The 17,900-nt window shown below is 46.9% G+C and overlaps 1 protein-coding gene across 1 annotated transcript in view; it reads right to left on the reverse strand.

The window, feature by feature from the left end:
* Nucleotides 1–14,797, reverse strand: part of IQCA1 (IQ motif containing with AAA domain 1) — a 202,256-nt gene extending 187,459 nt beyond the window's left edge. Inside the window, exons 1-4 of the mRNA XM_006866815.1 lie at nucleotides 14,474–14,797; nucleotides 12,238–12,357; nucleotides 11,171–11,362; nucleotides 8,382–8,453 (exon numbers count right to left, since the gene is read on the reverse strand). Of these exons, the coding sequence (XP_006866877.1) occupies nucleotides 8,382–8,453; nucleotides 11,171–11,362; nucleotides 12,238–12,357; nucleotides 14,474–14,797 (708 nt within the window). The remainder of the gene's footprint in view (nucleotides 1–8,381; nucleotides 8,454–11,170; nucleotides 11,363–12,237; nucleotides 12,358–14,473) is intronic.
* Nucleotides 14,798–17,900: the final 3,103 nt, after the last annotated feature.

Here is a 17,900-nt window from a genome sequence, read left to right on the forward strand (position 1 = left end):
CAACACCTGCCTACCTGCCCAACACCTGTGTACCTGCCCAACACCTGCTACCTGCTCAACACCTGCCTACTTGCTCAATATCTGCCTACCTGCCCAACACCTGCCTACCTGCCCAATATCTTCCTACTTGCTTAACACCTGCCTACCTGCTCATCCACACACCAAACAATTTGGAAGTCTTAGGAGGAGAAACTGGCCATCCTACTGCCATTTCCTTTGTAAAACGTTTGCTTTTCCTTTTTATACAACAACAAAACACAGTTTGAACATTAAAAATAACCTACTAGCAGTCCTGACTTACAGTATATTTGAGTTACTATGAACCACACTGTTTCTTCCTGGTTTGGGGGTGTAAGGATGGGGTGGTGATACATCTCATGGCTAGTAATGTGTTGCATTACAGTGTTATGGCACGCAATCTGAGTGTTATCACTCTTGTGGAGTCCTGGTGGGGTTCTGTAGATCAGCACTGGACTGTTAACAGCAAGGTCAGTGGTTCAAACCCACCAGCTGCTCCTCGGAAGCCCTATGCAGGGTTGGTATGAATGGGAACCAACTCAGCAGCAATTCACAGGAACAATCAATCAAACTCATGCCAACCCCTAAAGACAAATTAAGCGCAGATTAATAAAGGCACTGATAATAAAAGGCAATAATAATGAAAACTTAAAAAAGAAGGGAACCCAATTAAAAAATGGGCACAGGACATGAATAGACACTTCACTAAGGAGGAGATCCAGGCAGCCAACAAACATGTGAAGAAACGTTCACGATCACTAGTCATCAGAGAGATGCAAATGAAAACAACAATGACATATCATCTCACACCAGCAATAACAGAAAAGATGAAAAAATTAGAGGACAATAAATGCTGACGAGGATCCAGAGAGACTGGAACCCTCCTACATTGTTGGTGGGATTGCAAAACGGTCCAACCTCTCTGGAAAGCAATATGGCACCAGAAGGTTGGAAATAGAAATACCTTATGATCCAGTAATTCCTCTACTTGGTATTTACCCACAAGAAATATGAGCCATAAGACAAGTAGATATATGCACACCAATGTTCATAACAACACTATTTACAATAACAAAAAGATGGAGACAGCCAAAGTGCCCATCAACTGAAGAATGGATAAACAAACTGTGGTACATACACACAATGGAATATTATGCTACCCTGAAGAATAATAAGGAAGCTGAAAGCCACCGCATAACATGGATGAACCTTGAGGACATTATGCTCAGTGAAATCGATCAGTCACAAAAGGAGAAATACCGCATAGGGCCATTATTGTAAAAGATTTAGAAAAAACACCCACACTAAAAGAAAAAGAGGGAACTTTTTTGTTGTTGTTGTTGGTTACCAGAGTGTATGGGGTGGGGTAAAGGGAGGGAGGGGGAGGTGGAGCACAGGGTAGGGACTAGACACAAGATAGTTTGGGTGCTTGGTGGGGGTGTGCATATACCAGAAGTGGAAGGGGAAAAGAAAAACAAGGTGGATGGGAGAATAGCTAGGTAGGTTTACATGGGCGAAATAGGACAAAGGTAAATAATTATGTAAGCACAAATGTGGAACAACAGGGCTAGTGGATATAAAGATTGAAGCATGGTGTGAATGGGTAAAAGTAGGGAAATGGTGTTAAGATGCTTGGCTTTCTTTTGAATCTTGGTTTCCCTTGACTACAATTGTAAAACAGACACTTAAAGGGGAGAGAGAGGAATAGCCAGAAACATCACCATACAAAGCTTGTAAGTCCGTCTTTAGCCTATAACTGATTGGAATACCTAAAATGGGGCTAGAACTTTCCCAGTGAAAGATGCTTCCTGTAGAGCCTTTGCACTGCATAAGACCATAGGTGGAATCCTAATCCCCATCCACAATCTTCTGAGGTGGGACATTTCCACTTGAAAGGACAAGCAGACCAGTCTGGTGCAGCTAGAACAGAAGATATTTCTTGAAAGAAAGACCAACAGGAAAATCAAAAACAATTAACAGCCGTTCAACAGACGGCTACAAGACTAAGCAAGCTGTTCCCCAGGGAGCTATCAAAGCAAGTGGTTAGGTCCCCTCAAGGCAAACCCGCCTTCCAACACTGTAACTCAAATGGAATACACTAGCAGGCATGTAGTCCTGCTGCTGACCACGTTGGTCACCGATAAGGGAAAGTGGGGGGAAAACAGCAATGAAGTTGTGAACTAAGTCTGACCACATTCAATAGACTCCTGTTAACCTGGATAGAGACCTGTTAACCAGCAGTATGATGAGATCTGGGGACTACTGGGCCCAGGGGCGGGGACATGGCGGCAGAGGACTAGAATGGAGTGTGAAGCATCCAGCTGATATAAAGTGAGGGGGGATGCACAAGAACACCCACACTTGCAGACAGTACCCATTTGACCTGGCATCAACGGCTGGATGATCAGAACATGACTAGCAGAAGAAAGAAGGGGGGGAGGGGGAAGGAAGAGTAACCCACTACAATTGGATGAACTTGACTTATGCTTGTGGATGCAGTATGACAAAGGAGTGGACAAATCTCTACAGTGAGGATCATTCCCACCCCCACAGTACAGAGAGTCAACAGGGAGGGGGAACTTAGATATTGTCTATCCAAAATGGGGGGACTCAAAGGCAAGAAGTGACTGGCTTAAAAGCGTTCAATAGGGAAACTTGTTCCAGAGAATACAGGGAGAGGTAGAATCTCCACTGAATTGTTTCCAACCTGTCTGGATGGAGTTGATAAAAGGTGAGGGGGAAAGGACTCCTGTGGTTCAATAGGAATGATTGCTATCAGGTCTGGCAGTGAGCGTTGGAAAGATAAATGTAAACATTTTGTAACTAAAGGAGGAGAGTGGTTGATTTTGCAGTCCAAGAATGGAGATCCCTGGAACCATCAAGGAAGAAAAGTGAAGTGCGAGATCCAGTCCTGAGGCAGTGACACCAGGGATGGAAGCAGAGATGATGACGTGGACAGAAGAGCGGCTGCAGACTCTGGACTCAGGGAGGAGAGGGGCTGTGGGCTGGCAGCTGGGGGGCAAGTGTGTTGGTGTGCCCTTTGGTTGTTTGATGATGGATGCAGGGGATTGTAATCATTGCAATGAAATGAAATACGATAGGATGAAATGTAAAGATAATGTTCTCCCATGTAAACTAACACAAAATTCACAAATAAAAAAGTGAAAAAAAAAAAAAAGAGAAGGGGATTCGACTTAGGTCAGGGCTGACCTATGATGGAGTTGTGGGAACAGAACTCCACTGTCAGTTGGGGACTATCTGTTCAGAAACTTACAGGTACATAAAGAAATAAATCTGATGGGATTATGCCCTTGGACCTGAGCATAGGATCGAGCTCCACTGAAGGGAAATGCTAGTGAGTCACGGCACAGAGTGGAGGTAGCTATGAAGGCAGGCTCCTCGGGAGACCCGATGACCACTGAGAAAGCAGAGCTGACCACAGCACTGTGTGTGGGATGGCACTTTCTCAGTACACCATGGTTCTGACACAAGGAAAATGCCGCCCAATACAGGTCTTCATTGCCCAGCTCGGGTCACGGTCAAGGGTCCAGTGAGCATCCACGTCTCTAAACCATAAACTACAAGATGACAGCTGTTGCTGTTGAGTCGGTAGTGGCTCACAGTGACCCTATGAACGTGCATTTGTGAGCCTACGTCTACAGTGTCCCTAAATCAACGTCCTCTCTCTTGCAGTCACGAGGCCAGGAGAGCTGGACATCCATCCCCGAATTTCCCTGAGAGATTGTAAAATGACAACGTGAGGTGAATTCACAGCTTCTCCACGTTTCTCAGATGAGTGTTAGGAGAACGGTGTGAGCTGCGGCTCAAACGGAGATTCGCATCAAACCGAGAAACGTGAATCCTGAGGCTTTCTGGGCTTTTCCTGCTTGTGGCAACCCTTGCCTTCCCAAGTCTCCCCTCCTCTGAAGACTCTGTAGTAATTGTATGTGGGACAGCTGCAATGTCAGGGGGTGTCTGTTCTCCTCAAGACTCACCCCACTCACCGACTCTGTTGGTTTTGGACTCATTAGACACACAGGACTTTGCAGATGGATACTGACAAAACACTGGAAAACGTGTGGGCATAGGTTCTCAGATGTTGGACCAGAGGAGGTAGAGTCGAATGCTGGATGATGGCAGAGTTGTGGTATAAAGACGATGAGCAGAGTGTTTCTATGACAGTTCATCAAGCTTGGAAGCTGCTCAAACATTGGTCAGCGGACTGTTGGAAGCTGTTAGAACATTGGTCAGCGGACTGAAACTTGACTGAACAGGCCCTGTGAGGCTGAGAAGACAAAGTGTCCCAATCATGATACAGAGAAGGAAGAGGAAGACTGAGGGAGGCTAGCATATCGGGTTTGGTTTATCAACTTCAACTTGCACACGTACTTCTCAACTTCATCTCCCGAGAGGGCCCAACGAACACTCTCTTGGCTGGGGTATTGAGAAATGCTTCGGTGAGGGAGATTCTTCATCTTTGGGAGTCCCTGAATGTTGTGAAGGGTTAAGCACTTGGTTACTGACTAAAGGATGTAAGATGAAAGCCTGAAAGGGCTCCAAAATGTCACAGCCATGAAAACTCAATGGAATACAGTCCTATTCACAAGTATGAGGGGTCGCCATGAACTCGACGGTAATTGGTTTGGTTTTCTTGGTTTACTACCATCAACAAGGAGTCCTGGTGTGACGCTGTAGGATAAGCAATGGACTGCTAACCACAAAGTTGGTTGTTCAAATCCACCAGCAGCTTCTTGGAAGCCCTGCACAGGGTCACTAGGAGTTGGAATGGACTTGATGGCACTTTAACAATAACAGCATGTTAAACAACCAGTTTAGAAGCAGGTCCTTCCCCAGCTGAGACTCAGATGGGACCTCAGCCCCAGGCAACGCCTTGATTGTAGCCTCTTGTCTTAGTAGTCTTCTGGTGCAGTATCAGAGTCACCACAAGCAAGTTTACTCTTTCCTAGTTTAGGAGGCTAGAGGTCTGAATCCAGAGCCCCAGCTCCAGGGGAAGACTTTCTATCTCTCTCTTTGCTGGCTCTGGAGGAAGGCTCTACCACCTGTGAACTCAGCATCCCTCAGAGGTCTCCAAGTGTCTTGACATCAATCATCCCCCGGGTCTAGGAGGTTCCCAGCACATGGACTCTGGTCCAAAGGATGAACTCTGTTCCTGACACTTCTTTCTTGGGGGTAGTGCGTCCCTCTCTTGTCTTTTGTCTCCTGTAAGATACAAGGTGATACAGGCCACGCCCCAGGGAAACGCCCCCACATTCAATTAGGGCTGTGAGCTGAGGAAGGTCATAGTCCAGTCTCATCAGTGTAACAAACAGAACTTCATTCTCATTGATCACATGAAATCCTGGCTCATTAACAAACAGAACCTAACCCGCATTACCATCACCTAATCCTGCCTCATTCAGCACAGGCAGAGGTTACAGCTTGCAGCCCGCCACACAATGGAAGGCAATGACATCAGATCACAGGATGAAGGACACCCACACAATTCTGGCCCAGTCAGGGTGACACACACTTTGGGGGACACACAATTAAATCCACAACACATTACAGAGTCCTAAACTGAGCCCACACTCCTGGCCAGCAGAAACTGCGAGGTCATACTTGTGCATGAATTTGAGGTGCTATATTTGAGGTAACATTGTTATAAAGCAGTACAGAAAGCCCCACATGGGCCTGGGTACTATGGTGGGAGCCAGCGGTAGAGGCTCGGGAGACCCCGTGCAGGGGTGTTTCCGCCAGCGAGGTCCAGCGGTAAAACAGAAGCAGTGATTACATGACCACACAGAAGCAGTGATCACATGACCACACAGAAGCAGTGATCACATGACCACACAGAAGCAGTGATCACATGACCACAGGGTCCCAAAGGAGCCACACTACATCCAACCCTGTGCTGTTGTTGTTGTTGTTGTTGTTGTTGTTAGGTGCCATTGAGTCGGTACCGACTCATAGCAACCCTATGCACAGCAGAATGAAACACTGCCCGATCCTGGCCCAACCTCACTACTGTTGCGACCCTGTATAGGGTCTCTGAGTAGTGACTGGTGAGCTTGAACTGCTGACCCTTGCAGCTCAAACAGCTTTTCAGTCTGGCGCATTAACCCACAGCGCCACACCAGGACTCCGTAATTGCAATGGAGACCCCACAAAAAGAGCAACCCCATCTCACGCCTGCAAACACAGTCAGCTTTCATTATTCGTGGGTTCCGTATTTGCACACTTGGCCTACCTGCTAAAATTCATCTCTAACACCAAAATTGGCCCTTGTGAATGGTTCTGTGCTGGTCATTTGTGGCCCCAAGATCAACCCTTATGGTCATTTGTGGGCAGGTACAGAGTTGCCAGACACCCAAGTTCCCGGACGTGAATGTTCCCCGCTGAGGTTGTAGGAAATGAGACATTCTGGATTATTTCTCCGCCCACACTGTAAACAAATGTCCTTTTTGTACGTTTACTGCAGCGTTTATGGCATTTTTTGGGGGGATTGGTTTTGCTGTTTAAACTGCCCCCTCAGTGCTGAAGTGCTGGCTAGTGTCCTGAGTATGAGAAAGGCACCATTTGGAGGAAGTAAGTGTGTTAGATCTGCTTCCTTCAGGCACAGGTGACAGTGCTGTTGGCTGTGAGCTCAATGTCCCAGAACCAACAATGTCAATCAGACAAACTGCCACACACATAAAACAAAGTCATGTTGTGACCAGAGGCTCACAGTAACCTAACCATCTACCTGTCTGTCTGCTTCGTGGGAGAGCAGGCGGTGCCCCAAACCTCCAGGGAAGAATGAGGTGAGCATAGCCACGAGCATCAGTCACCCCATGGGATGGAGCTCCCACATGGGACATGGACACAGCGTTGGTAAAGGGAGGGTCTGTCCTTCCATGCACAGAGATGCTCAGCAGAGACGTGGGTACCCTGCCTTCAATCACCCTCTCCATTCTTGTGTCTCTGGGGCTTCCAACAGTGGTTCAGGTCAGACAGTGCATTCACACCAATGCTGCCTCAGCTACTATCGTGCTGCTGGGGGTCCTACATGGGGGTTTCAAGGTGTCTGCTATGCTGCTGGGCCTTGCTGGTGGGTTATCCCACCTAGACCTTTAATCTGGCTCCACGACAGGACTTAGGTCCACATGGCATCTGTCGCCAGTGAGCCTGCAGGGAGGGACATGTGCTGCATGAGGCACACGCAGGCTACTGGCCTGTATGGGAGCATGTTACAGAGCGTCAGCAGCAGGGAACCCCTGCACGGAGGGCCAGCAAGCCCACCACAGACGTCGCTCTATGGGTCTATCAGCCCAGCTCAGTTACTTCACTTTTCCCCCCGTGGGTAAACCAGCCCACCACAGAAGTCTCTCTCTCTCTCTCTCTCTCCTCATGTGGGTAAACCAGTCCACCACAGACCCGCCCCACCCCCCTCTGTGGGTCCACCAGCCCACCACAGTTCTCTTTTCCTCTGTGGGCCAAGCTGTCCACCCTCTTTCTGTTTTCAGTGGTACCACTCTCTCTGTTGGGTCTCTGGGTCTCAGGGGTTCTGAACACAGGGACCCTGGGTCCACAGCACACGCTCTGCTCTAGACTCTAGTGGATGGCACTGAGGCCCATGAACTCTAGTGGGATTGGCCTTCAGACAAGTCTGGCAGGAGGGCAGAACCAGCCAATTCCTTAGCTGGGTTGCCAGTGGCTCAGTCCTATTGGTGAGGAGAGTGGTTTCAAGCCACTTTTTGCATAGTCAATCGACCAATCCTGTGCAAGACTGTGGTTGTCCCATCATTCCTTGGGAGTTACAGGCCTGTGACCAGAAAGACCGTATCAAAAGGACTCGCTGCACCACCCCAACCACGAATCTCCTCTGGAGCAAAGAGTCTGTGTTCATTGATCAGTTTCACGGCGACTTTATAGAAAGAAAGCAATGAAGCAAAGTGGAAGGTTAGTGAACTAGAAAAGGGGCACCAACGAGATGGACAGACACAGTGGCTGTAACAACGACTGTGAGGATGACGCAGGACTGGCTCTGCATAGAGTCACTATGAGTCAGAACTCACAAAACGGCACCCAGTGACAAGTACCGTAAATCACGAGACTTGGCTACACAACCGAAATGGCATGCGTGCTGGGGACTGCTGGGGACAGAACAGGTCTGGAGCCATCTGCATGCCCCATGTGGACATGGAAATAGGCCCTTGCTGCCCTCTTTCACCGCTGTGGATGGACTTCTGCCCGAAACAAGTGATTCTACCTCCCTGGGTTAGCCATCATTTACTCTGCTTTCATTTCTTCCCTCAGACAGCACCAAGGAAATCCACTGGCATTGGAGATTTTCTTTAAGAATGCCCACTGGTAAGCAAACTTACCATGCCCAGAAATATCATCTCTTCTTCTCTCTGTTTGTTGGTTTTCCTGTTTTGATGAAAGGCTTTCCAAACCTTGAAACAAACAAAAGGTCACTTGCTTACAACACATACAGGCATATCTGATTTGACTGTACTTCCCCTCACTGCACCTCCTAGACACTGCGTCTTCTATGCAAGGAAGGTGGGTGACAAGCCTGTGTCGAAACAGTCTGTGGGCACCATTTTCTCAACCATGTCTGCTCACTTTGTGTCTCTATGTCACCTTTTGATCTTTCTCCAAACATTACAAGCTTTTCCATCATGTTGGATGAGTACTGGAGCACAAGGTCAATCTGAAGTGCAAGATTGGGGGTTCAAACCCACTAACTTCTCCTCAGAAGCCCTATAGAGTCACTATGAGTTCGAATGGACTTGACAACACTTAGACTTAAAAAAACAACAACACTGCTCACTTCACAGACCATAGTCTAGTATCAACAAGACTTTCCCATACACTAGGACTTCCAACCAACGTGTGTGACTAGCTTTAGGATGCTGCTGACTGGATTATGGTGGATGGGAACCAGACCTCCGAGGTCTGCGTGTGCAGAAAACTCTGCCAGTTTCTCCCATTTCGGATGCACATTTGTTAAAATGCCCATGGTGTCGGGATTGCGTGAGCATGTGCTGGTGAAATAGCTTTTCTTCTGTGGTCAGGAACAAAGTGTTGAAGGGAAGAACTGACCACAAAGATGACCCACGATTCTTGTTCATGAGACCCCCTGCCTGGACTTCTTCAAGAGAAACACCTAGATTGTGGGCAGTGGGGCTGGATCAAAGGGTGGTGCCTCACTGTTTTATGGGAAAGGTGGAGAATTACAACACAGTGATTTTCATGAATTGGACATCTCAAGTCTTGAACTAAAGGTTTTTCTTTTTCAAAACCTTTCTAATCTCCCCAACCCCAAGCTTTTAAAAGAAAACAATTTTACCTGCTCCATGTGTACACATTTTCCCTCGTCTCCCTTGCTCCCATTCATGCAGTTAGCTGCAAGAACAGAGTCCCTTGGCAGTGCCAACAGCCAGGTGCTCAACTCTTAACCTAAAAGGTGGTGTTTGAATTCACCCAGAAGTACCTCAGAACAAAGGCCTGGTGACCAGCTTCAGAAAGGTCCCAGCTTGAAAACCCCATGGGAGCTGATGTACTCTGCCTTCAGTTACTGACAGACACAAGGGCAGGGACAGGGGCTAGGATTCATTTCATGAGTTTATGCTCATTGGCGCTCTAACCAGACTCCACTCTCTGTCATGTTATGATGCTTAGCATTTTTCTGCCAACACCTTACACTGAAAGCGAAAATAAAAAAAGGCCAACAAACCAAACGTGTCACCGTTGAGTGGACTGCCACTCGCAGGTGTGTTAGAGAGGACAGTGGCTCCAGAGGGCTTCCCTGGTTTCTTCTTTACAGAAGACGATCACCAGGCCTTTCTTCCAAGGTGCCGCTGGGTGGGTTTGAACTTGCTAACCTTTTAAGCTAGGCGACAACTGGAAACTGTTTGTGCCACCCAGGGGTCTTTACGTGAAAATTAGAGGGTTCACACTTGACAAAGTAATGAAACCTTAGGGTCCCAGTTCTAAAAATAACACTAACAACTAGTGATTATTGGTGCATTTTTCCTCAAAAGGTCCACACTTCTGGATCCTAACCCATATCAGATCTTCTCTTCCTTCTGAAATAGTCTGTGTTCAAACACAGTTTTCAACTCTACCAGGACTGACATTCTTGTTGAATGGTGTTGCTGTTAAATGATCCTGCATAGGGTTTCCAAGGAGCAGCTGGTAGGTTTGAACTGCTGACCTTGTGGTTTGCAATTACCCACTATCTCCAAAACTAGGAGAATCAAATGCCTTGATCTTCTTTGCTGAGTTTATGTTAATGGGGCAGAGAACATTTTGGAAAATGGACATGAAAAATGTTATCCATGTTACTGACTTAGAAGCGTGGAAGTTGTCCTGGTGAATGGTATTGTTGTTGTTAAGTGCTATCGAGTCGGTTTCAACTCATAGCAACCCAGTCTAAGGTTTGCAAGAAGCAGCTGGTGAGTTTGAACTGCCAACCTTGTGGTTCAAACCCACCTTGCAGTCCCGTACTTCTTCCCACAGTGTCACTGGAAGACGTGCATTTTCACCGCAGTTTAAAAGAAACGCCTTGACATTAAAACCCATTTACAATACAAATCTAACTGAGGCCACATTTAACTGGAGGTTCCCCAGGGCTGAGCTCATGAGTCTTTCTGATGCTGCTGAAGGGAACATTATATACTGATTTCTAACTTATTCATCGTGATGTGGTGAAGGTTTACACAGCAGACCAGTTTTCCACTCAACTATTCACACACGTTTTGTTTCACGTCAATTTCACAGCACAGCCTCACTTGCCCCACCTCCTGCCTGTGTTCCCTGTGGCCACTCTTCCAGCTTCCCTCCCCCTTCTGAGCCCTATCCTTAAGACAAATGCTGCCCTTCCAACCTGAAGGGGTTGATGATCCTGCGGAATGTGTATCTACCTAGTGTTATCATTCCCCTTAGAGACCTGTCTACTGTTTGCCTGAACACTGAGCCCCTCGGGAGTGTTCAGTTCCAGACTGAGAGTGACCAAGGGCCACAGTCTCAGGGGTTCCACCTGGTCTCTTTCATGATAAAGGGAAAGTTTTCGATTTTGCATTTTGGTGGTCCCACCCCACTCCAGGATGTTTCCCTGGCTGTGCTGAGACCCCTGTCCTACTCCCCCAAGGGCCCACATCTGTACCTTCTGAATGCAGAGCGCCGCGCCCGCCATATTCGGGATTCTGTCTCCCAACAACTTGCTCTGCTTGGCCCTATACTCCTGCAGGTAGATTTCCTTCATGAACATGGCCCTCAGGCGGCCCTGCCGGGCCCGCTCGGCAATCTGGATGGCCTTAACAGCCTCATCCAGGGTTATGGTCTTCCTCACAGTTTTCTGTAAGACAGCGGTGAAGACTAAGTCAGGTTCCAGAGCATCCCACATCTGTACCTGCTTCTAGTACCAACCCGCTAAGAGTCACACACGGCAGGTAGAGACCACGAGGACTACTCCAATGAGCCAGTGGGTGATTCCCATCAGACCAGGGGGCTTCTAAAAGCCGGAGGAGAAAGTGCATGATCTTTTCATTCCATGTTTCCAGAATCTTTTTGAAGCCCCGCCCTGTCTGATATGCACATATGGTTTTGAGTTTAAGAATGCTAGCTTTCCTGTACCATCCTGAAAACGGAATTAAACGCTAGAATAACTCAGTAGGCACTCAAAAATTACCATTATTTCTAAAAAATGCTGATTGCCCTTCTGACTTTGAGCAAAACTCTGGGGAAGGGAGGAAACACTCTCAAAGGTCCAGCCCAGACTTTGCTCCTGTCAGGTGTCATTTTGTCGTTTCTGACACACAGTGACCCCACGTACAAGAGAACTAAACACTGCCCTTTCCTGCATCAGCCTTGAGCTCAGCGTTGCGACCCTGTGTGAATCCATCTCCTTGGGGGGTACCCGTCATTTTCACTGACCCTTCTTCACCAAGCATGCTGTTCTTCTCCAGGGACTGGTCCCTCCTGGCTACATGTCCAATTTAAACCAACAATGCCCTATGTTTTGACCATTATATCTAAGCTCTTGAAAAAAGGATGATTGTGAATCATTAAAAACAAGCCCCAACCTTTATGGGACTTCTTACATAAAGGGCATGGGTGGTACTGCTCATCCTTACATGGAAAATAATCTCATCATTTCTTCCACAACTAGGAACATCAGAAAAAGGCAACTTAATAGGTTATAAAATAATTTGTGTTAAATGATATACAAACCATGCTCGTAATATCTAATCCAATGTCGGCTAATATTTGGGCAAGCATCTTTTCTCTTTCTTTTATGACTTCCAACTTCTCCTTCAAAAAGTACCTGGGAATGGGGATATCCAACTGTTGCTAGGAAAGAAAAAAAAAAAAAAGGAAGCAATGTATTTTTGTCATGATTGAAATGACTGAAATCCATGTACAAAACACTGTAAGAACACGTGCACTCAGACACCTGGCTGTACACTGTGCTGCTTTGGGGACAATCTGGTGTGGCGCTGTAGGATCAGCACTGGACTGTGAACCACAAGTCTGGCAGTTCAAACCCACCAGCTACTTTCTCAGAAACTTGATACAGGGTTTTGCTATGAGTCAGAACTGACTCGACAGTGCTTAACAACAACAACATATGGGCTGGAATTGATGAAAGCAACTTGAAAGGTTAGAAGTGATCTCTAGAGGGCAGTGATCATGTTAACGGTGGATGAGCCATTCAGAAAAGGAAGTGAGAATGGTGGCCCACTCGAAGAGCGTCATCGATGTCACAGGATTGTCCAGATAGAAACTGTATCATTGAAACATGCTGTGCTCTGAGCGTTTTCAACAACAAGGGGAAGACAAATGATTTAAGAAAAAAAACACTGCTTGGTTTACCTTCCATTCTCACAGACGATGAGGTCATCTGAGTGAAGAGAACTCATTACTGCTAAGGAGAGGAACAGAGTCCTGGCATGGCGTTATAGGATAAGCACGGGACTAGTCACTACAAGGCCAGCAATTTGAACCCACCAGCTGCTCTCTATGAGTGGCTCACAACAGCAACAGCAGAAGGAGGCAGATAGAATCCAAAGGAAAAGTCATAACCACGTCCCTTGTTCTAACGTTACAGTAAGACTGTCATGATTCCCACCTATCAGTTTGCTGGTGCTTACGGAGTCTTTGTGACCTTATTATGTCAGCCTAACCAATGCAGAAACAATACCCACACCCACAGTCACCGAGCCAATTCTGACTCACAGCAACCTGGAGGGCAAGGCAGAGCTTTACGGGAGCACACAGCCTCACCTGTCTCCCAGGGAGCAGCTGGTGGCTTTGAACTGGAAACATTGTGGTTAGCAGTCCAGTGTTTATCCTTGGCCTACCTAATAGAATCGCTCAAATTAAAATAGCAAAGGGTTGAGCTAGCACAATCTTTGCATTAAATTAACACTCTTGTAACGGTTTTCTCCCTTTAAATTTATTTTAGAGAAACATTCCTTTTAAGGTATGCCAGGGAGCTCTGGTAGCATAGTGGTTATGAATCGGGCTGCCAACCACAAGGTCAGCAGTTCGAAACTACCAGCTGGAGAAAGATGAGGCTTTACAGCCTCGGAAACCCTGTTCAGAGTCACTATGAGTTGGAACCAACTCCACAGCACTTAACAACAGAACTGTGAGTGGAAGCCTGGGTTGGTGCTGTGGGTTAATACGTTGGACTGCAAAGTCAGTTTGAACTTCATGATCGGCAGTTCAAGCTCACCAGCTGCTCCTTGGAAACCCTACACAGGGTCGAGATGGGCCGGAACCAACTAGTCAGCACATAGCAACTTAACAACAACACAGAACTGTGACACTGAAACTTGCAGCTGCTCTTGGAAGACCCGGACAGACAGACCGAGAAACAGGCAGACTAGACAAGACCCTGGATACGTGGCAGTGAAGTGAGGGTCAGAATGGTCACAGGAGGGCACTGTGACGCCCAGAGTCCCTAGACAAAGAACACTTGGGCATCCCACACTGGGAGGCCCACAGCCATGCTCCCCCTGCTGGACCCCTGGTCCAATCAAAAGAGGAGACTTAGCTACCTGAAGATCAGGAACCAGCAACCAACCCATTCGGGGGTGTGGGGGAAGTCAAGGCCAGGGAGAGATCTGGCACTGAAGCAGGACTGCTCCTGAGGACTGGCAAGATGTGTGTAGTGGAACATTTGTGAACGGCCTGGGAAAGTACCACAATGCCATGTAAAAACATATGACCTCAGTGTCCAACAGACCCAAGCACTGTGGAGAGACCTATACGTACCAAGAGCAAAGAGGAACCTAACCTCTGTCTTGTCCATAACAGCACAGTTTAATTGAAGGGGTGTGTTCCATGTTTTAACACCAAACAATCACTACATATGTCCAGAAGTCTGTAGTCTGTTGGTTACTGGGCTACGTATGGTATTTAAACCGAAGTGAAATGAAGAAGAAGTCATAATGATACTTACAGGAGCCAATTTCAGATCCTGTAAAATGTCATCAAAATAGTGAAACTCCGTTAATTCTAATTCAACCATTTCATTCTTCAGCTCCAGAATACGGCCCATGACGCCGTCCAGCATCTTCCGGATCAGGATCCGTTTCTGCGGGTGGACAATCTGGTCGTAGACATTCTCCAACTTCCTGAAGATCTGCACGTACTTTACGTAGAAGGTGGCTAACATTTCGAAGATGAAAACTTGGTTTTTATGTGGTTCCATCATCTTCTGAGACTCTTTGTCAAGCAAAGAGTTGAGGGCTTCTTGGGTCTGGTACCATATCTTATTATACATCCTGAGGGAGGACAGATGACACAGAAGTCAAAATGAGTGTGCAAGGCGTACGTACTGGGCAGCTGGTATTCAATACAAAATACATAATCAGGTATGGGTTAGAAACACTGTGTGGTTATGAGGCTCTTTAGATAACCTCAGCGTGGTCTTGAAGATTTTTGGATATGACCAGAACTGTTGCTATTATACTTTTTTAAAAAAAAACACAACTTTTTATTTATTATAATTTAGGTGAAAGTTCACAGTGATAATTGGTTGGCTTCCCATTGAACAATTCATACACATTGTGCTTTGGGCTTTGGACTGCAATCCCCACAATGCCCCACTTCCTTCCAGTGTTTACCATTTCCCAGGGTCATTCTTCCCAGTCTCTTCCTGCCTTCTCAATCTCCAGTGGTTGGTTGTTCTCACGACTGCTGACTTCCCTGATAGTAGTGTTCCCTCTATAGACTAACGTGTGGCTGATCCAAGCAGACAACACCAGAAAGATGTTTACCTGTGCTTTATCGATTACGCATTTCGACTGCATGGATCATGACAAGCTATGGACAACACAGCGAAGAATGGGCATTCTAGAACCTGTACATAGACCAAGAGGCTGTCTTTAGAACAGAACAAGGGTTCAAACTCAGGAAAGGTGTGCACCAGGTTACATTCTTTCACCATAATTATTCAATCTGAACAAATAATTTAAGAAGCTGGATTATATGAGAAAGAATGTGGTATCAGGATTGAAGGAAGATTCATTAACAACCCGAGATATGCACATTATATAACATTGTATGCTGAAAGCGAAGAGAACTTAAAATCAGAGCCTTCAGTATGGGTTGTACCTCAATGCAAAGAAAACAAAAATCCTTACCACTAGACCAATCAATAACATCAAGATAAATGGAGAAAAGATTGAAGTTGTCAAAGATTTCATTTTGCTTGGATCCACAACCAACTCTCACAGAAGCAGCAGTCAAGAAACCAAACGATGTATTGCATTAGGTAAATCTGCTGCACAGACCTCTTTAAAATGTTCAAGAGCAAAAGCATCAGTTTGAGGGCTAAGGTGAACCTGACCCAAACCACGGTATTTTCAATAACCTCATATACATGTGAAAGTTGGACAACGAATAAGGAAGCGTGTTTAAGAATTGGACTGTTAGGAGAACAAACAGGTCTATGTTGGAAGAGGTACAACCAGAATTCTCCTTAGAAGCAAGGCTGGTGAGACTTGGTCTCTCATCTTTGGACATCTGTAGAAGGTCATCATGCTTGGCGAAGTGGAGGGTCAGCGAAGAATAGGAAGACCCCCGTCCCCCCACCCCCCATGAGATGGATTGACCCAGTGGCAGCAGCACGTGTTGTTTCATTCTGTTGTGTGTAAGGTTGCTAGGAGTCGGAACTGACTCGACAGTACCTAAGAACCACAATAACGCAACATCTGTCTATCATTTGCTGAAAGATAGGATCAGTGGAGTGAAGAGCCTTTCACCTAAATGAAGTAAAGTCATTCATTAGCAAATCTGCTAACCAAAGCAAAACCCAGCTCGATGGTCATCAAGTTGATTGTCACTCTGAGTCGCCCTACACGACAGGGCAGAACTGCCCCGTAGGGTTTCTCAGGCTGCCCCGGAAATTCTGTTTGTCATGACTCAAATGACAATTATACGGGAGAGAACACTCACCCACTGCCACCAAGTTGGTTCCAACACACAGTGACCCTGTGTAGGGTTTCTGAGGAATGGCTGGTGAGTTTGAACCACTGACCTTGTGGTTAGCAGTCCAGTGTTGATCCTATAGCACTACACCAGGATTCTGACCCCAAAGGACAGTGAGTTTTGCTGTAGGATAATGCGCTGGACCTCAAGGTGGGCAGTTTGAAGCCACCAGCCACTCCTCCGAAGCCCTATACAGAGTCCATATGAGTTGGAACTGACTCGGCGGTTCTAAAACAACAACAACATGGTTTCCAAGACTATGCCTTTACAGAGCAGACAGCCTCATCTTTCTCCCTTGAAGCGGCTGGTGAGCTTGAACCGCTGACCTTGTGGCCAGGTGCCACTGTTGTTAAGTGCCATCAAGTCAATTTGTACCCATAGCGACCCTGTACAGGGTTTCCGAGGCTGTAAATCTTTATGGGAGCAGAACGCCTCATCTTGCACCCATGGAGCGGCTGGTAGTTTCGAACTGCTGACCTTAAGGTTCACAGCCCGATTCGTAACCACTACGCTACCAGAGCCATTGTTGTTAAGTGCCATCAAGTCAATTTGTATCCATAGCAACCCTGTATAGGGTTTCCAAGGAGCAGCTGGTGAGCGTGAACCTCAAACCTTGCAGTTCAAACGACTTTGCAGTCTGATGCATTAGCCCACAGCGCCACCCCAGAACTCCTGTGGCCAAGAAGCAGCCAAAACCAAGGAGCTGATGTTGTTTTTGTATCAGAACAGACAGAAGCTTATCATCCCTCAGTGTAACGTGACCAATGAAGAGCAATGTGGAGCCTGTGCTTAGTTGCCAAAGTCCAGACTCGTAGAGTCACGGGAAGGACAAGGGACCTCACCTCCCTGCCCCCTCAGCCCACTCCCTGACCCGAGACGGGGCACACGCCCGGCGTGCGAACAGGTTCAACAACTGTGAACACAAAATATCACAGAGCATCTCAGCTCCTCCTGAGGACCCACTATGGTGCAGGGCCTCCCCCTGAGAGGACCACATCACAGAAGAAAACCACTGGCTAGTTTGGTTTAGAAGCCAGGATCTGAACCATCAGTGAGCAAACAACACTCACTCTGCCAACATCAAAAGCTACGCTGCCTCTGGTCAAGGAGGGGTCAACCCAGGAATGCAAGGTCAGCATATAGGAAAGAATCCTTTGATACAGCAACAAGTAAGGGCCCCCACCATAAATTATCCCTGAGATACCCAATGAGTCCTAACTCGCAGCCCCTTCCTGATGAAAAATTCCCTCCCCACACCCCCAAGTCATAGACAATGATGCCTTCAATGCACTAAAGATTGGAAGCCCAAAATGTTTCCAGGGAAGAGACCCTAGATATATAACTCCCCAAAAGTAAGCACAAAGCTGGTGGCCAGGAGGCAGACTTGCAGGATG

Source organism: Chrysochloris asiatica, unplaced genomic scaffold (assembly GCF_000296735.1).
Source record: "Chrysochloris asiatica unplaced genomic scaffold, ChrAsi1.0 scaffold00096, whole genome shotgun sequence".
Taxonomy (NCBI): Eukaryota; Metazoa; Chordata; class Mammalia; order Afrosoricida; family Chrysochloridae; genus Chrysochloris; species Chrysochloris asiatica.